Source organism: Salminus brasiliensis, chromosome 17 (genome assembly GCF_030463535.1).
Source record: "Salminus brasiliensis chromosome 17, fSalBra1.hap2, whole genome shotgun sequence".
NCBI classification, from domain to species: domain Eukaryota; kingdom Metazoa; phylum Chordata; class Actinopteri; order Characiformes; family Bryconidae; genus Salminus; species Salminus brasiliensis.
Window position 1 is genome coordinate 25091507 of NC_132894.1, and position 21152 is coordinate 25112658.

The 21152-nt window shown below is 39.6% G+C and overlaps 1 protein-coding gene across 3 annotated transcripts in view; it reads left to right on the forward strand.

The window, feature by feature from the left end:
• Window positions 1-21152, forward strand: part of dennd2b (DENN domain containing 2B) — a 55612-nt gene that overhangs the window by 6098 nt on the left and 28362 nt on the right. For 2 of the 3 annotated variants that reach the window (XM_072659767.1, XM_072659769.1), the window contains exons 1-4: window positions 1507-1747; window positions 13468-13563; window positions 16416-17660; window positions 19601-19746. In XM_072659767.1, the coding sequence (XP_072515868.1) occupies window positions 13490-13563; window positions 16416-17660; window positions 19601-19746 (1465 nt within the window). In that variant the 5' untranslated portion in view covers window positions 1507-1747; window positions 13468-13489. Of the gene's footprint in view, window positions 1-1506; window positions 1748-13467; window positions 13564-16415; window positions 17661-19600; window positions 19747-21152 lie in introns of those variants that run through there. The other variant, XM_072659768.1, reaches the window with a different exon arrangement.

The window sequence follows — 21152 nt, forward strand, 5'->3', positions numbered from 1 at the left end:
ATGGTTATGATGTAAACAAGCCATTGAGAGTTGTTTGGTGTGAAATGCTCCGCTCTAAAGAAATGTCTCTAGAGTTGTTGACAGTGGTAACAAGACGTCTGAAGTGATTAAAGCTTACAGCTTAAAGCTACATCACAGAATGTTATTATGTGAAATGCTTTTAAATACACTGTCTAATATGTAAAACATTGCATTTTCAAACATTCATATTTTCAAAGCTCTGCATAATTCAGCCAGTAACCATTACAGATTCAAAGTCATTCAGTGTAGTTTGAAGTAAAATGGTGCGTTGAAGGAAACTTACTGTCTCTGACTTTTTCCCAGTGGTGGTGAACCAGGGGTCGCGATGTTAGCAACACAAATATAGTCATTTTACTCCTTGCTGAAACTCCTTGCTGACCCTACATACATCTTCTGTGTTATTATATGTAATGTGGATGATGGTAAAATAGTGCTTGTTTAGGAACTATGCATGTTCCAACAAACGTTTTCCAGTTGAAAATGTTTGTTAAGGTCAGATAGTTCCCAAACAAACTTTATGGAGTAACATATTTGTGTTGCTGACATCACAAGCCCTGGTTAATCACAACATCAGAGAAAGTAGGTTTCTCTACAATGCGCCGTTTTACATCAAACCACTCTGAATGGCTTTATTTACATTTCAGTGACTGAATTATGCAGACATGTTGAAAATGCTTTCAATCTGAGCCAGTTTGTTGGAACATGAATTGGTTCTCAGGATTCTCAAGGCGACATGTTGAAAACAGGCCTACACTTTCAGTGCTAATGACACTGTGTTGGACGGGCCAGAAGGAGGGCAATGCTCGGCCATCCTTCTGATCTGATGTGCAAGTGTGCTTTCCAAGATTCTTTGTTCACTTACGCAACTTATGGCCCCCATGCATGGTTGTGCATACCTCGGTTTATACAGCTGTGAGCAATGTGTTACGCTTGTTCTACCCTCCTGAAGAAACTGGAGCACATGGCTGAATGGTAAATCAACGGATGGCTCTGCATGTCTGTGGGCTTCCCAGCAGGCGTGGACATCCACTGGAGTCCGAGCCAGCGACCTAATTATAGTCTCAAAAGAATTTGTTCTCCCCATTCAAAACAAAACATACAGTGGGAATATTTAGAGTGTGTTTTAAGTAAAAATAAATAAAAAAATAAAATAGAAGGAATATTAAGGGTTAGAGCAACAGGTTTTGGACAGTGGGTCTCTTGAAAAGCCATGTTAATGTACCACAGGACCACTTAAGCTAGTAAACCGAGGTGACAAAATATTACTGCTTAGTTGACATTAGCTGGCGTAATGAAAAATGAACACCCACAGGAAACTAATTAGAGGGATTTTTAAGTAATTCTGCAGTGAGACATTTTCCTTACTTTTTGCATGATATTCTATCCTAACTTGGTCTCTTGGCGAAAAGCTGAACACTGAGCCATGTGGTATTGATTGAGCAATGCGCTCGGTTTTGTGTAGGAGTGAGAAAACGTGAAGAGAGAGGCGCGTGGGGGGCAAAACAACCCCTCTCCATGGAAACAAGCTCAGCCTTCAGCCAGAAATCCGTCTCAAGAAGGCAGGGTTTTGTCCGCCTCGGAGAACATGCCTGGAAGTTGGAGGAAAAGTTGCTGATATTACCGGCTTATCAGTGCTTCTTTTCGGTGCTTAATGTGAAAGGATAACACGCGTTCTCGTAAGAAACAGCTGGACATAATGGCTCGGACGACGAAGTGCTTCGCTGAGGTAAAACCGCTTTCCTTCACGCTTTGGTTATTTAGCATCCATGCTAAGCGGCCAACAAAGTGATTCTCTTTCTTTCAGATTGCAGCGGGAATCGGGAAGCGTAAAAAGCACATTTGGCTCTCGTTTATCTGGCAGACATCATGTCGTAGGTTTTAGGTTAAATGTTTCTTTCACAGAAATGCAGCTGCAAAAGTGGTCCTCTAACGTAAATGCGACCGGAAACTAAACTTGGTGTTTACTGATGTATTATATCGCTTAATAACGCCTGTAGTAGCTACGTCGTCAAACTGCTTTAAACGGGGTCTTACAGCAAAACACTAGCTAGCTAGCTTGTAAACTTCAACAGAAGAGCGCACATGTTCACCGGCGCTTTGACTGAACACTTCGCTACAGCGGTTAACTTTTCACGCAACCAGCCACAAGAACTATGTTTATATATTAATTTAATCACATTAGGTTTCAGGAGATAATTGTCCCACACAGACTTAGCTATGTATTATTTCCTGACTCATTCCCTTAACTGGTGCTCGGACTATTTTATGGAGTAAACAAACTTTTGGTTTGCCCCTCCTGAATGAAAAAGAGAAAAGCAAGGCATGGAAGTTGGCTAGCTAGTCGCTGAAGCTGGCATGTAAAATGTCATGCCTGACTCCACATCCTCTTTTCCTCGTTTATCACTTTTCATTCTGAGCTCTTGTTGAGGTGTGCTTTCACACTGTAAGTGGTGAAAGTAATATGTGCCCCCCCTGCCTTTAGTTTCAGCAGCCCCTGCAGCTGCAAGCCTTTTTTTCTTGAACTTTCTGAACAGACAGTCTATTGTGCCTGTGGAACAATGACCTTTCCTTCTCATTGGCCTGGATTGTCAGCTCAAACATGGGAGGCCCTCTGTTCAGCGTCCAGTGGTTGTGTAATATGGATGAGGGCAGGATGTCACCAGACATTGAACTGTGCATCCAGCACTGCATGCAGCAATATTGATTGTTTTCTGTGCTTAACTCTAAGCCCATTACCCATTCATTGCTGGTTACAGGTTGTTTTGCATAGTAGTCAATTCCTCAGCACAGCCGTGTAACATTTGGCCTTTCTTAATGAAAAATTCCTATTTACTGTGGAATTGGCCCCTCTTCAAGCATGTATCTTTGACATTTACCTCCATTTACCTTGGGTTAGGTCAGTGGTGGGGAGTTCTGCACAGATTGCAGATATTCTTTCTCTCGTAAGCAAATCTACTAAAACTAGCAATTGACTGATGAATTGATGACGTGTGTTTGCACAGGAAATTTGCCACATAGTGCAGGAAGTTTCGGCACCCCATTAGGCCTTAAGATTTTTTTAATGCATTTTCTTTGCAAACAGCCTTTGTCCTATGAAACACACTGAAACACAAGCCAGTTTTAACTTACTGCAAGAGATGGATTTTCAACCCTAAGTTTGCACCTGGGAAAATGTCTGTCAATAGTTAATTTACTCCATGTAGCTCATGAGAAGGCAGTGCAAGGCATGCTGTATCTAGTCCAAGGGTGTCAAACTCGGGTCATAAAAGGCCACAGCCCTGAAGAGATGAGTGTTTTTGTTCTTCTCACAGAATGGATTCAATTCAACTTTAAGTTATGTAAATAACTGATGAATCAGGTGTGTCAAATGATGTATGAAGGAAGTGCTTTGTAAAACAGTACAGCCTGCTATAGAAACTGAGTTGCTGAGCTAAGGATACACATGTTCATTCTCTTTAAGACTCTTAAGGGGCTGAACTGTGTCATTGTATTATGCATTGCGTTATGATTTTTGAGAATAAGTGTTTATATTCTCATCAGAAGTCCTGTAAAGTGTCCTAGTATGAACAAAACACTTCTGTTGTTATAAAATTGCTACACATTGCAATGGAGATATGCTTTGCAATATATAAAATTCAAAATCAATAACTCAAGTTTTCATCACTAAACAAGATTTACATTTACATTAGACAGTGATCTCGGTCATGCGTTCTCACAACAAGCAACAAAAACATTTAAGTTTAAGGAAGAAGCAGTCACTTTCCATCACATTAGCTATTGTTGTAATGAAGTTAATGCTACAGTTGGCAAAAGTCGACAAAATAGGGTTCAGTTAATTTCATTTGTAGGGGTGTTCAATTCAAAATAGATTCAATATGCTACAGCAACATCCCAATTTGATACATGTTTCAGTACTGCAAAAGTAGAGTGCTGCACCTTTTGGTGCTATATTCACATATTTATAAAAGGACTCTATACAAAATAGTCCATTTAATAGACCATTTAAACATCAATACAAACTTTGTTAAACACTGAAATAATTGTTACTAAACAAGATTTACATTGACTGTGATCTCGGCCATGTGTCCTCACACAATATAGACAAAAAAGCTCGAATTCGAGAGACAAGCAGTCACTCTTGATCACATTAGCTACTGCCGTGATAAAGTTAACGTTACTGTCAAATTCAGACAAAATGTATTTCACATTGCAATTAATTCCATTCCATGATCTGTATGTTGGGGGAGAGGGTGCATATTGTGTTGTTATTTCTTCACAGCCATGGTGGGATACTTTAGTCCATACAAAAGACATACTTTCATATAGGATTACAAAAAGCTTTGTCTGTATGAGAGGCCCTCTCATTTTTGAGGGAAGGGGACTGCTGTGGATTCCATACTTGTCAGAAAGCATTGCTCCATCTCCCCATCCAAATGATAAATGCTTTGACAGGACCTCCTTAAGGGTATATGTTAATTTTGGCTTGACTGCAGAGACCACATGCAGATGTTGCAGGTAGTCACAGCTGACATCAGTGTTGAGGCTTGTAATGCAGCTGGCAGTGTGTAGATTTGACTTTAGATTCAAGGAAGCATCACCAAATGTACAGTAAATGATACAAAAGAAGCTTGTACCAGATTTTAAGGAAGCTGAAAACACCATTGACTAATGTATTAAGTAGTTAGTTATTTTATTTGGCTATTCTAAATGTAGCTGTATGGTTGCCAATATCAATGTAAATGGATCCAAATCAGTTTTGCAATGTAATGCAGTTTGAAGTTGTTACATTTTCCCCTCAGAATACAGAAATGCACATTATCTATTTACTAGCTGGTGAAAAATAGTGGCGAAAACAACTGTAAACAGCTGAAAGTAAGGGAAGAAATGGAATGAAAGGGTCTTAAAGAATTGGTTCCATCTGGCCTGTCCGGTAAGAACTCTGGGAGCGAGGAATCGTGGGTATTGTTTGGGGAGTGTGCAGCTGCTGTGAGCTGTGACAGCCTGAGTTGCACAGAAAAGGATTCAGATGGAAAGACATTTCGGAGCTCAGCAAGGTCCAACTCCCCCGTCCCCCCTTCACATCTCAAACACAAACTCTCTGTCATTATTTGCAGGGACATGGCCTCTGCGGCCTCGGTATTGAAACCCAAGTCAAAAGAAGACAAAAGACAGCTTCTTTGTTGGCTCTGCATTGAGCACATAAATGCTCTTCCTTGCTGGAGACAGAATTTTGAGCAGTTAATTAGCGGCACCAGGGATTTGTCCAGGTGGAGGACTGTTTGAAAACCTCTCACTTTATTCAAGACACCCAGATGGAACTTGCATCCTCATTCTCCTCAGTCTAAACTTGACAGACGAACGATGACACCAGCAGGAACATGTACTGCATGCACAAGACATGTATGTCTAATGTGAGCCTTGATGAGGACCATATGATGGAGGGAAGCTAAGTGTCTTAAAAGGGGGTCCTCCGTCCTTTGGTATTTATTCAGTAATCTAACCCCAGCTCTCACACAGTCATGTCTGACTCTTCTGACTCTGTTACAGAGACTCTATACCAAAGAACTATTGGGTACAAGGGAAAAAGTAAGGGAGACAAATCATCTCCAGAAGACAAAATGGTCTCCTATGAATACATGGGCCAGTTCAGTTCAGCCATTGCCTCTTCAGGGGATATGATGTCTGGAATGAGCTGAGAATGTGCAGAGGTTTGTGTTCTGCTCATTGCTTTCTTGGCTGAAGGAGAATACTATGTTGGGATTACAACCTTAGAGGAAGCCAATCAGCAAAAAAGAAAGATCTGCCAAAAAGGTGCAGCAGACGAAAGATCAGAATTATGGCACTTCTTAGAACTGTAAGAAATATATTTTACTTTTAGGGGTGTAACGATTCACAAAATTAACAAATTGATTCAGTACGCTACAGCAGCATCTCCTATTTTTCAGTACCGCAAAAAATAAAGAGAGTGCTATACATTTTGGATGCTATATAGAACCATTTTCTATCCAGAATAGTATACAAAAATGTTTTTCACCAATCTGATTTTTTTTTAACCAGGCAAAGAACCATTTAAACATCCCAATTATTTTTTGTGTTGTCATAGTTACATATACAATCATCGCCTTTACTAAAGAAACTTTGAAGAACCCCTTTTTGTAAATCAATACAAACTTTGTTAAACACTGAAATAACTCATCAAGCCATTGTTACTAAACAAGATTTACATTTACTGTGATCTCGGCCATGTGTTCAGTAAACCAGCTAACATAACATCAAAACACATTGCTAAAGATTTTATGAGAACCAAGCCTTGAACTTTGCTTTTCTGCTGTTTAGAATTCACTTTAGTAAATTATGGTCGTTACACCGGAATGTAGAACGACTGGCAGAGACCACAGTGGGGTCTAGAGAGTTCATTTTTACTATATATAAAATGTGTATGAATTATAATCAGTATTAAGGTTAGTCATTTTTTTGTTTCAGCCTGTTGAATATATTTTGATACCCATGTGTACTGAATCGAACCCTAACCCTAACTGAACATTACAATACAAAGTGCCAAATGATTACAATCCTTTGAAAAAACAAAGAGTGCTGTTCTTCTGGTAAACTTGACTGACTTAATATGGACGAGGATTACTAACCAGTGATAATTGTGGTTTCTGAAATATCTGAATAAAATAAGCCATATGGTCTATTGGAGCACACTGATGTTCAGTTAATTCCCCACTGGCATGCATAAAATATTGTAATCAGGTATGCCACCACAGAACCCTTACCCTTCCAAACTTTCCAGGGTGCTAAATGCTTTTGATGGACAAGGCAAATATTAGTGCATTCCTGGTCGTGGTGCGCTGCAGTGTAGACCAGTTGCCCTCTCAATTGACAAGGCCATCGGCCTGCAGTCTGTTCCTGACCCTGGAACATTCCATAACATGCTCCTCATATAAAGGAGCTGGTCAGATAGTGTTTGTTTGAGCCACTGATAAAGAGGCTTACTTGTTAACCAGTTTCTTCTCAAGGACTTTCTGAACAAAGAGCTTTTATTTTCTCTGACTAGAAAAGATTCTTAATATGAACAAATCAAAATAAGTCACAACTGTTCAAGGAAATCTTGTGAAAAAAGGCACTTCTGGTGTTTTTAAACAAAGTAACGTGTAATAGTCACTTACTTTTTAATCAGTTTCGGGGGACTAAAAGATGGCACAGATCTGCAGCATCACCTTCAGGCTAATACCAGCAGAATCTGTAATGTAGTCAGAAGAACATATGTAATCAGTGTTTAGAGTAGAAGACATGTCTTTTGAACAAAGGTCATGTAGCATGTCTACCTTGAAATAGTAGCTTCAAAATCATTGTAATAGTCCACTGACCTGTAATAGGGAGAATAGTGTATCTATTGTTTCTTTCACTTTCAGGGACAATTCTGTCAACATGTAAAATTTTACATGTGCCACAAATAGGAGAGCTCAAAGCGTGATTTGTCCTCACTACAGTAAATTACATTCTTTGTAGCGGAGACACTGTAGAGACCTGTGGAACAGCAATAGATGTCATCATTTGACATTTTGTCTGAACCATCTGGATACTTTACCTGTGTGAAAAAAGTTTAGCATTTTCCTCAGATGTTCTGTAATGTACTGTACTTTTCATACTCTCATAGCTTGTACCACTGACATTACCATTGTACAGGTTTTGAATACATCACAAATTTGTACATGGTCCTCAGTGCTTGTGTTAATAGTATATAACTGATTCATCACTTAGTGCTTTAATATGTTATGTGTATCTCCCTCCAATTACAGTTAAAAGTACCCATGACTCATCGTATTTTCAAAAGGAATTCATTTCATTCCATCTTGTTTAGAGTACCGATATAATCCTTATGATCTGTTTTTAAGATGATTATTTTTTGTGTGTTTACTTTGCATGACTCATATTCCAGTTAGTGTTGAATATTCATTTAGTGTTGTCTTCTCTCTGCAACATCACCACAGTGCTGATAAATTTCACAAAATCGGGTGCAGCCCCTTCCCTTCCTGTTGTAGATGTTTATCTCTGAAAGAAGGAATTGTTCTTCACATTTCTGAAAATGAAACCACTGTACAGTTTAGATGGTTAGAGAGAACACATGACCATAAAGTATGAAACATTTCCTCAATATTAGACCATTTATGGACAAGTCAAGAAAAATGTTATTTGGAAGGCATGGAAGGCATTTTGTGCTATTTGGGCAGCATTGATATTCATGTACATGCCATTTTTATGCATGGACATGACAAGGGTTGGCTATGCATGTTTGTTTTTTTAGGACAGTCTTGATTGGTTAAAGCCCCTGGAAACCCTCTTTGATATATTGCTTTTTTTGTATAATACTAAAGTTGTGTGTGAAGAGATCAGCAGTTTAAATAGAAAACACAAAGCAGAAATATGATTAAACATTCCTCAAAAATATCCAAAATGCACTCACCAGACCTTTCTGAGAATGGTCTGGACGTGGTCTTAATATTCTAATGAACGTGTGTGACTGACAGCCCTCTGTCACTGGCAAACAAAATTTGAGCCAGAGAAGTTGTGTTTTTTTAGGTTTTTTCTTTGAATTGTGATTGTGATTTCACTGATCTTTAAAGTTTGCTGAGGTTTTGAAATCTGTAACTGAGTCAGCAGCCTATTTATAGAAACATGCTCGAGCCGCAACTTGGGGAGTGGCTGCCCTCTGTGCCCCGTCATCCCTCCCATGTTAGCCATGTGATTGGTCAGGGGTAAGCTGATGTAAACCTGACCCACTTTTAGGACGCCCATTCTATGTCGAGAGGAGAGCAGACATAACACATACTATGTACATTTACATTGGGGGCGCTGAGGAGCCAGATTAAGTAAATTAGAAAGAAAACTCTGTAGGGTTTTATTATTAACAGCCTTCGCTCAAAAATAATTGTGTTTCAGCAAGCTCTTGTCCAATCAATATTCTTTAACTGGTTATGCCTGCTTTTCCTGTAGCAAGCTGCAGCCTGTGTATGTTGAGTAACTGGCACTCTAAATCTAAAGATTACCCACCATTGACACTTTTGACAACCCTGTTTACAAAAATGCTTCTGCAAAGTCTCTTTTCCCAGCTTCAGAATTTTATCCAGTTTTGGCGATAAAAATCATATACCTATATGAATGTAGTATATTCTTGGAGTATGCTGTTTTAACTTAATACCATTAATGTTGAATAGAAGCACAGTGGAAAGTGCTTGTGGCAGAGAGTTTTGGTGAAGCGGTAATCCGATCTTGATTCAGGCCTCTAAACTCACGCTGCATTTGCACTTCAGGCTTAGCGATAGAGATGATTTAATGGCCTAATATATTTCCAAGCACAGTGGACTATATTTTCACAGCTGTTCGTCCTTCAACAGCTCAATAAAAATATTCAGGCTCATTTAAAAAAACAGTTCCATCTAAACGCTCTGTGTTTGAAGCATCCATTCCAAAGAAAGAATATTTATTCTGTAGGCAATGTTGTACCACAATTGTATCTTTATTTTTTCAGGGCCTATAAATTTGGAGCCTCAAATATTTTGGTAATATTTTGGTCTATTTGAGTTGTGTTCACTCACTGTTATCCACTTGTACACCGTAATAAAGAGAACCTTTTAAAAATGCTAGTAATCCAGTTCAGTGAAAAGTACTTGCATGTAAGAAAATATTAATAATAAAACTATTTGAGAAGAGTTTATTACAAATAAACAAAACAAAACATTGCAATTTTTTTGCAACCACTTACAAACTTAAGGTGCTTGTATTTATTGTATTGCATTTATTTATTATGTTTAACAAGCAAAACACACTAACTGCTGAGACAAATAGATTTTGCAATGCTTAACAAAACTTTGCTCTTACTATTTTCTATGCATGTGGAATTGTCAAACATACACAACAGATCTCCATTTAATTGTACTTAACAGTTCTATACTTTCTGCAATCAATGCAGATGTCTGCCATATTGTCAAGCTTTATATTCCAAACCATGCTTTTGTTTGTTTTAATATATTACACCATGTCAGACTAGCTTTTACTGGAGATTTAGGAATTCCTTCTATTCCTAAGACACCAAAGCCTACAGGAAAAAAACAAGCAAAACACAAACAGTAAGAGGGCAAAAGGTCTGTACTGGAATTTTCAGAACAAAACGGACCTCGGGTTAGATTTGAAATGAAGATGCACGTTCATCTCGCAGCACTCTGAAACAGGAAATGGCTGACAAGAAGGAATGCTGTCGCTCTCCTCCTCTGTCTCTGTAGGGCTTTCGAGTCTGTTGCTGGTTGGCTCCCTTCTTCATACAACAACTTCCTGTAAACAAGTCTTCCTCAGCACCTATTAGAGTGAGAGTGGATCTCTCACTGACCTCTTTATAAATCAGAATATTGCTTTTGGAAAGTAGCAAAGACCTGACAAGATGGGAATAAGTACTATAAAGTATCTAAATACACCCTTATCAGTGGATGTTGTGATAAAATATGCTATCAGGCCTTAGACTCATGTCACAATAACGATGAACAGACGATACATTCAGTTTTTTCTTATTCTGTGTGGAACTTGTTTCATTTTTAATCTCTAAGGAGGCTGGATCTTGGTTTTATGGGAGAAAAGATGCTCAGCATCCGGTACTGTGGTATTGGGAGAATACTGATTATGATGTCACTAGGTAAAGTCAGTTTATGACTGTGACATTTATGTGTGGCTGTCATTTAGTTTTTGTGTCACCTTTTTTTAAATAATGCATAGATAGGCCCCAATACATTATTTTTGTAACCGGTAAGTTGGTCCATTCGTTGGTTGGGATTTTTTTCTCATGACAGATTAAGGACATGAAAGACCTGGAGTTGATTTTACAAGGCCAAGTTCTGAATTTGCATTTGGTAGCTGTTCTTGGGACTTTTCAATATGTAGTAAAGAATGCAATCATTAGGCTGAAATATGAAAAAAAATTATCAGAGAGAGAGTTCAAATTTCAGGATTGGCCAAATCAACAATTTGGTACAAATTTGAAGCCCACATAAATGTAGTTTTTGTGTGGTCTGATCAAGTTTTTTTGTATTTTCTAAACTAAAACAGAGGAAAAGCTGAAAAGCAGACAACAGAATGACTCCTTAAAAAACAGTTTAACGGTTTTAGTAGTTACTCACTAGGCTAAAGCTTCCTTATGTTTTAGCATCATTTTCTAAATGCTCACACAGGACAGTCATGTTGATGCATCATTCTTGATTTTGCACATCGAACAGCAAACCACTGTGCTGTTAAGTAAGTGTTCATACTCTGCATGGCCGTCTCTGTTGTGTGTTTTTCTATCTTGCAGTTATGTGATATAAACGGGACACACAAACATCATCAAACCAACATATCAATGTGGTTGTTGCCAGGGATTTTTAATATTAACGTTATTGTGAATGCTGATTAGTTGTTGCATCTCTGGAAGGAACATTTTTGTGTGATCAATTTATAAATCAAAGTAGTTCATTGTTTCTCAGGCTCTGTCTCTGAGAAAATGAAAAGAAAACTTCTCCCCAGTTACCTGTGACCAGCTTGTCTGTACAAGCTAAAAGCATGAAAGCTGCATCTCTTCTGTGCAGCTTGTAAAACTCATTTCAACCAGGTAAAAAGCTTTTTTTGTGATCTGATAGGTGCAACTGTTAATGGGAAAAAGCAATCACTAGCCTATTTAATGAGCCTAGAGACTAGCTTTGTTCTGTTCATTTTGGCTGTTCTATTCAAACATTGCTAGAGAATACTAGAAACATTGACTCCCAGTAGGACGCTATAGACATTTTCTTTCACAGTATTTGGCACAGTGCTCTGTTTGCAAATAATCTTTTATCCCAGCCTTTGTCAAGCTGAAATTCCTTTCTTACTCTCTGTGATGAAGGGCTTGTGATGTCATTGATTTGATTTTGCACTGAAGGACTGTGTAAACCCATTACCCACCCCTGTCACGCAATGGATTCTGATGTGGATTTTTTTCATTCACGGTGTTGGCAAAGTTTGCATTCAGTGAAGTCATGTATTTGTGTACAAGTACACAGTGGAGCGAAATTAAGTTCCTTCAGGACTATAGTGCAACATGAAAGAAAACAATATAATACAGACTACATAAAGTGCAATTGGCAAACATAACTGTGCGACATGAAACCAGAACAGAACATACAATGAATGCAATGAAAACTGCAGAAATTAGACACAATAAACAGACTGGACAGTGCAGTACAATTATTCCCCAACAAAATAATAATCCTAGAAATGTAACCCAATCCTGAAATAAGGTATTACATTATTGGTAATTTGGTAAAGCCCCTGCATTACATTATTAGGCAAGCTATTACATGTTTAATCAAGTGCACACTTTTATTACATTTCTATGTATTTTTACATAATTTGGAAATTATTACAGTTACAGGCATACTAAAGGCAACTTCTCCACATGGGGCCATCATCCAAGCCAATCAGTGGATTTAAAGTACTGACAATACCCACAATATGCTCAAAAACCCTTAATATGTTATCATTTATCATAATCGATATATTGTCATATCACTCTATCCTAATTGACCCAAATCCAGTGACAGGACCAGGCAAAAGATACAAAGTAGGGATGTCCCGATCAAGGTTTTTTACCCCCAGTCCGATTCAAGTCTCTTAATGCATACTATCAAGCCAGTACTGATCCAATCTTTCTGTTTGGTAGGTAGCAACTTTTTAAATAACTGTTTTAAACTCTGTAAGTGTTTAATATCTTACAGTCTAGTATGACTGACTTACCTGACCATTCAGCTTCCAGTCCCTTTACAACTCTGCAGTGAAATTACTTGTCACCATGACTATTAACAGATGTGTATGTGCATTAGCCTCCTCCTCGGTTCAGAGCTGGTTTAGAAACAAATAAAAGGAGCGTGGTTCTCTCATTTGTAGAACAGAGCATTTCCATGATGGTTTTGTTTCTAACCAGGAATAACTGTATATCTTTCCAAATGGATAAAACGGAATATAGTATCTTTTTTTTTGTTGCACACCTATAACCAAACTGGGTAGTTTTGGCATTGTGGACAAACATTTTGAATAGACAAACATTTTGTTTATAAACACTTATCAGTTCAAATAAAGCTCTGTTTTGTTTTGCTCTGGATCATGCCACTTGGAGGACATTCTGCTAAAACAAACGTAAGAATCAGAACCTTAAAATGCCTGTCTCAACCACCAATCCTGACTTACTGAATCAGATCTGGACATCCCTAATGTTGTTTGCTCATGTTTAGTTATATTAAAACTCAGTGTTCTGATTCAGACTGTGTCACTGTGTCAGTATTTTGAAATAAATAGGGTCGCAGTCAATATGTAGTCTCAAAAGATATCATGATAACTTTTTGATCATATGACCATATGATTCAATGTGTGTTTCTGTTCTTTTAGAGTGGGCAGTCAGAGGAAGGCGATGACTGCCAACAAGAGCTCCAAAGCTGCACCCAAAGCAGGAGGGACTAAAAGCCCACAGGAGATCCCCGACAGGTGAGTACCAAACCAGACTGGCCCAGGTTTCCCAGAAACAGAGACAAATATAACGCTCCCTCAACTATCTTACAAAGATCTTTATGCTATGATGCATTTGGAAAAACCTGTCCCTGCTTGGAATTTTGTGGTCAAACCTGACAAAAAAGTGGAGTGAGTTTAGGTCATGAACAACTTTGTCTAAGGTTGTTTACACCCACTCTTGACCACCTAAAATGGGTTGAGTGGCAACAGAGCATGAGTATGAGTATACAAATCCCAAGTCCAAATCCAAAGTGTGTTGTAGGAGTTAGTCTGCTGAAATGCTACACACTCTGGCAGCAAACATAATGTCATCTGTTGTGTTTGGAATAGGCACCCTTTCAAATATAATCTTTCCTCTGAGTCTAACCATGTTTAAGTTCATATGTTGAGACATGTTCCTGCTGTAAATAAGAATATATCAAGATAAGTGAAATCTTCCAAATGTACTCATCTATTCCTAGATATCTCATCAAGATCTACTATGTATCTACTCTGTAATGCCATTTGAAACCTGTAATGGGTTATCAGGAGTTCTGTAATGTTAGAAATATTGGCATTGTGCGAATAAGTGGGAAACAATAAACTGCATAGATTCTCCTAACCTCCAAAGAACCTGTGAATTTTAAAGATTTGGATATGAAGAGCTGTACTATTAAATCATAGGCCTTATGGGCAAAAGATCATGCTGAGGAGGCAGATTTATTCTGGGTGGGGCTGGTTGTAGGTAAGTATGGCATATGTACTTTTCATAGGAAAGATAATAACTGGAATAATAACTTACTCACAGATGAAACACCCACATTAGCTTTTGGTTTAATGTGTACGTTTTGATGTGTATTAGTAGTGCCCTGATGTTTCACCATTATGGCAGAGCCCTTAAACAGGAAATGGCCTGTGGTTAGCATTGCCCTCAAGAACCAGAAAGAGCCAGACCAGCACTGGCACATCACTTGGCCCCTGTGTGGCCAGTGCAACTGAGCTTCCCCAGCCCTGGAGCTCTAGAGCTTGGCTTGTTTGTTCAGCCTCCGTCCAGGCATCCACAGAACCTCCTCAGACCACAGACAGAAACTCACTGTGGGTTCCATGTCAGAAATTTAGACTCAGTATATGTAAAGGAACTCACACAAGCTAAATATTGTAGTCATAGAAATAATATTTCATGACGTTTGGAGTTATGCCCCAGGCTGGCCTAGGGGAGTATTTATAACATACTGTGTTATTCAATGGCTGATTGGATTTAAAATGTGGATATGCAGTAATAGTTTCTGATCACTCGATTAACTGAATTCACATTGATAGATTGATTAGAGAAGACTTGATGCAATCTAGAGGATGTTGAAATCTCACTTTGATGTCAATACTAGCCTGAATTAAAATATTGCTTTCTGAACAATTCTTTCAGTTTCTTGTAGTTTGCACTGACCCAGTGGAATTGCTATTTCTATTTGGCTCAGTTTTGACGTGGTAGGTTTTAAGTGTGGGTGGACATAAGTGATTAAACTTGGGGGAAATCACACAGTGTTTCCAACAGTTGTGATATAATCCAAGATTTAATGCATATTATTAGAATGTCAAAGCTGATTAACACTGTCTTTGAGAAACCTGGCACGCAAAATAGGAAACTAACTACAATTAGTGTTCTTAAAGTATGATTAATTACTGTCATAATAAGGTGCAAGGGAAATATAGTTGGCAGTAAAACAATAGCCTTAGTAGAGCTCATGCAGTATATCTTGGATCTGTGCAAACAATGCAGTTTGCAGTCTTTTGTATATAGACTATTAAAGCTGTGTATATTCTGGCTATATTTCACACCAAATGATGGTGCAGTTTGAGAATGCAACAGCTATTATCATAGGGGGCAGTAGAAGGCCTACAGTGCTTTAGGTGCTATTGAAACACTCCCCCCTTCTCGGGAAGGGCGTGATGGTGAGGTGTTATGGAATCTGTCTCAGCCTGCACCCTGGATCATACTCCTGGCCTCCTCCCAACTTGCACTTGTTATTCTAACCACCACTATGACATCAGATATGGCTGCCTCGGTTTCATTTAAGTACGAGCCGAGTCAAGTCCCAGTTCCTGGAATCTCGCAACCAATGCTCTTGAGATTTTGAAATGAGTGAGAACGCGATTGTGGAGGCTGGAATGAGGTCAGCGGAGTCCTTAATCCCATTGCTCAGCAGTGAGTAGTGTCTGTGTGGTGAACAATGAGACTGGGAGTGCTGATGACGATGAAGCAGTCAGGTAGTCTGTCTGAGGAAACCGGTAGGGGCCAGTACAAAAGTTAAACAGAAATGACTTAGGACTGGTGAAGGTATGTTCATTTTTATCCTGTTTGATGGCTCCCCATGATTTTTGTGTGTGAGGTCTATATAAATTCAAGAATAATTTTAATTATGTGGAAAAATCCACACATGCATTTTACTGAGTTATATTTGTTTTGGCTTGACAGGGTATTCCATTTTGCCAAAGTTATGACAGATTGCTCTGGTAATTTCCACATAGCATTCGACATGGCCAGTGTTGCCTATTATTTAAAACCTGTATCCATGTTTTAGAGTTCTTGCACTTTCTTCTGAAGTGTTTTTTTCTGTTGCCTGCAGAGATATACAGATTAACTTACTGGCAAGCAGAAAACACCTTTGGGTAATGGCATACATTCCATGCCTAGTTTCTCACAGCATTCACAGAAAAAAAAACTTTCTCAGCAAAGCTTCTTTTTTATTTATTTATTTTTTTTTATACTTTTTTAGGGTGTATAATGGGCCAAAACAATAGTTTGGAAAAAAATGTCTCTAACTTCCCTCTGTTGTTTGATCTTGTTTAAGGTGTCAGTCTGTGTTCCCACCTGCTATTCTTTCCTCTGTAAAAGAGCCCCGTCAGTCTCCGCTCAGTGACACTGAGGACACCACTCAGCAGGGCAGATACACTAAAGCTGATACAAAGCTCCAATCTCAGAGGTACTGGAACTATAAGACAACTAGTTTGCGCCCTGGCTCAACACTGTCTACTGAGTTTGAGTCCCAAAGCAGGCTCACTAAGGCTAAGAGCATTGGTTATCTGGATAAGAAGCTCAGCATCTACAAGCCGTCTGTTGGAGCAGACCAGGACCAGAAGGAGAACCAACCACAGGAGGGATCTCCAGCAGGCGATGGACTGTGTCCTGGACCTCTCAGCTGGAGTACCCTCTCCTTAGCATCCTCCAGCAACTACGGGCACAAACGCACCCTTTCACTTAGCCATACTGGGACTGGTGCCTCATTTGTTACTATCCGCAAGAAGATCTCGGAATGGGAATGTCGTAAAGGGTCTCAGCCTAGGATGAGCCTTTGCTTGGACAAGAGGCCTGTCGGTGGAAGCGAAGGCTGCCCCAGCCTCTTGTCTTCTCCTTGCAGCGAAAAGACCTTTGACTTTAAGAGTGTGCGGAGAATGAGCACAGCGTTTTCTGAATGCTCCTACCCAGAGACCGAGGAGGAGGAAGGGACTTCAGATCGAGAGTGCCTCAGGCAGTTTCAGAAGAGAGAACGAGAAAAGAGGGCTATAAAGACAGAGCCAGGGATTTTTCTCCGTAATCTTTCTGCTCGCAAGGAGACCTCTGCCGTACTAAACCGGATACAAAAGATCGAACAAGCCTTGAAAGATAGTCCTTCCCCTGCTCCACCACAGTATCTTAACAACTGCTATGGCCTGGACAAGTCACGGCAAAAGTCTTTCACCATTGGCGGGATGGATGACCTTGACAGCACTTGCGGAAGCAAGCGGAGCAGCATTTGCTCTGTTGCTACTGAGCCAGAGACTTGCCTTGGGTCGGAAAAACTATCAAAGTTCAGGCAGAGGTTCAGCGTGAGCTCCATTAGGTCTGAGAGCCTGGAGCTTCCTTCGGCACAGGGCTCGCCAGGCACCCCTGTCAACCCCCTGCCTAAACCAAAGCGCACCTTTGAGTATGATGCTAATCGGAACCATAAGGACTCTTTGCCCAGGAATGGATTACCTCTTGACCCTGAATCCACAACCCCTACACTAGCACGCCACCTGAGAACAAATGAAAACTCAACTAAGAGATCTCAGGAAAGGTGAGATTTTTTTTAGCTCTAACTTGTTTTGCATCTGTAATATCCATGCTAAAGTTGGCAATAAGCAATGCAGATTCCGTTTTTGCATCATTTTTTCACTTAAATGTAGTACCTTACTCTGCATTCCAGTATATGCCTCAGTAGATGTACAAAGAAATAATGATGTTGTCTCAGTTTATTAAGATTGGCCTTAAGTCAGACATCCCGTATTTATTTTTAGAATGTTATTAAAAGTAAGGTTCACAGGTCAAGCACTTCTTGCTAATGTTGCTCTTGCCTTGCATAATTAATGTTGGTTTCTGAGATCATAGTCACATAGAAGGTTGGACTTTACCATTTTATAGACTCTTTATGTTTCAAACTAATTTAGTTTGCTGAAAGCTTTCATCAGGCATTTAGTCTTTTTTTCTCAGCATGTCTTTTTCCATATTAGGTAAGTGCTCTGAATCAGGAAAGAGAAGCCTTAGCTCAGTTAGCAGGATAACAATCTACTCACCGCAGAACAAATTCAAGTCTGGATGACTGAAAGCCCACTTGTAAACGCTTAGAGGAGAATGCCTTAGCGACTGCTGTTGAAAAGACAGAAAGCTTAATTTAAAGTTTTTCCTGTAGCTTTGGATCTGTTGCCTACTTGCTAAGCTAGCTTTTGCTTAGCTGGCTTGGATACAGCTCCAACGAATATGACACAGCTCATAGCAGCTGTGACATCACCAATCAGTGAGCTCCCACAGTGCCTCCACCCTGTGGCACACTTAAATGCAGACAGGGGAATTTGCTTTTTTCCATGTAATAAATAGACACAGAACAGAAAGGTGACATGTCAGACACGTTGTGATTTTAATAAACCATCAATATTTTTAAATACCACACTATACGGCATTACAGCCCAACCAACTTACTAGTCACATAGTATGCTGTTTTTCTTTCATGTCTTTGCATGATAAAATGGCTAAAATTGTAATGTTCCTGTTATAAGTAAGTTTTATTAAGAATGGCAGTTCTTGAATATCTGCTGAATACTAATGAGGTAGACAGCACTCAGTAACATTCACAAGGCCCGTAAGACATTTGTCCAATACCTCTCCTTCTTTTGCTGTAGTCTTAAGTCTCTGGCTAAAAATGTACATTGAACAGGCCATACATTTGATGGATTACTGAACGTCTTAGTAAAGTACTGTAAATGCCACATCACTGGAACCTGTAACAGATCCAAAGAGTTTGCTTCATCTCCTCTCATTATGTTGATATAATAGTGCTTGGCTGGGAAGCTCCATACAGAGCACTAACGTTTAGTTTATAGCTCTTGTTTATAGCTCTTGTTCCTCAAGGCCTTTTGAATTAGGTTTGGAGCCGAGATTGTTTAGGTCGGTCATTGACTGTGGAGACAAGCCAGGTTGTCATGATGTGTGAGCTGGGGAAGATCTGTGTGTCAGAGGCCTTGGTTGACATTCCTGTGGCCATTTGCAGAGTCAACTGTTTAAAAGCCAGCAGCACATTGTTTGGGGCTGACCCTCTAAGCAAGCTTTTTGCATACTGATGCTTTGATGTTGTGTCCGGTATGCATTGGCTGACATAGAAAAGTAAGAGTGATCATTTCAATTGGCTTCATGTGAATAAACAGGAAATTGCAGTCCATTTGGAGCCAGTGTTACTGTCAGCATAATAAGGCTATTATTCATTTGAACAGCATGTCCAATGCTACTCATTTTAATTGGCAGTCTGGGAGAGAGACACTGAGGGATGATGCATATTTGTACTCCTTGCATCATGTGAAGGGGGCTTTCATCTGCTCAGGTGGTCTGGCCTGATTGGAATCAGTCAGGGAGAAAGGATTTTAGGCAGCCAGACCAACTGGACTGCACTTTACTGGCTTAGCAAAACAGCTTTGCATGTTTCAAAGCTGAGCTCTTTCTTTTCTTTCTCTCCCATTTGTCCTCCAGAGAATCATGTGAATCCGAAGATGCTGCCAGCCTGCCCTCCTCCTACCCCTCCTCACCCACGGAAAATGGCACGGCCTCCACAGAGAACCACAGTCGTCCTAGCTCTAAAAGCACATTAGAGGAGAATGCCTATGAGGACATCATAGGTAAGAACCTTCTATCGCCAAACTTGATTGGGCTCTGGATTTGGTTGAAAACTGGGTCGCTTACTTATTCAGCTCTGAGAAAATTAAGTAGCTTGAATGAAATTGCTTTTTGTATCTTGTGATGGATTATCAGAATTAATTGCACACAGTACAGGTTCTGTTTTACATGACACTGTGTAAGCAGTTAATAGTAAATCAAGATTGAATCAAGAATCATACTTTTTCACCTTTGAAGGATAGTTTGTAGAAGTATGGCTGTGCTTGGTCAGAGGAATGCTGACATACTGGCACTGAATCATATCAGACCGGTTGTTAACTCTGCATGAAAAGACAAGCCAGTAGTGTTCATTTCCCACCGATTTTGTGGTTTCAAAAGGCATTTTTTTTGTAATGACTGATGTGCATCGGTTGCCAATGTTTCCAGACAATGAAGACATGTAAGCCAGCAATAACTGATGAGTTGCGTAATGCTGGCAAAGGGGAATTTGAAAGTCATGGTTTAAAATCATATGCATCCTCCTCTTGGAAAAATGCCAAACTTGGCAATGTCAACAAAGTCACTGTGCCTTTGGGATGTTGTTATCAGAATTCAGACAACTTTGGGTGATTAGTGAAAATAATTAGTTTATGATTAGCGAAATGCTGTTTTTCCCTTTTTTTTGGAAGTTACTTTTCTTAATGATGTTTTGTTTTTAGTATTTATTGTTATAATATTAAGTAATCTATTTTTCTGTTCTATAGCCCAAAAGAAACATCATATTTGTCTTTGCATTGCATAAGTATACAGGGGTGTGTGCGTATCTTACCCATACAACCCTCTGCTGTTTAAAAGGTACATCTACTGTCATTGTTTTGGAAATCTATAGCCAGTCAATTTGCTAAACATGCCCTACAGTGGGAATGTCCTATTAGTCTGAAAAGAGCCATCCTTGGGCAAAATGTTGTAACATCTAATGACTCTGTGCTCCCCTGTGCTTATACAAGCAGCAAGTAAAATCACTTTTCTCTCTCTAGAGGGTGACGAACTGCTGGCATGCAGTGCTGGCTGGTTTTTATGTGCTACATTCCTTCCCGCTAGGAATTGACCTGTAGCCACTCTAATACTCGGACCCTGAGGAGCTTCTCATGGCGACAGCATACTTGTGTCTGTCCTGCAGCCAGACCGTAAACTCTGCTGCTGATGGGGCTTGGGCACCAGACGCTAACCTATAAAGGAGTCTGAAAGAATGTGCTCCTATTAGATGGGCAGATGACAGTGTAGGTTTGCGGTTGTTGTCTTGTGGACTGGATTAAATCAGAACATTGGCAAGCGCTGCCTAGCCCTGTGATTGCTTGGAGAGGGTGCAATGTTGTTGTTGCAGCAAAAATGACCAGTGGTTCCAAGAAGCACTTGTTAGTAGCAGTTG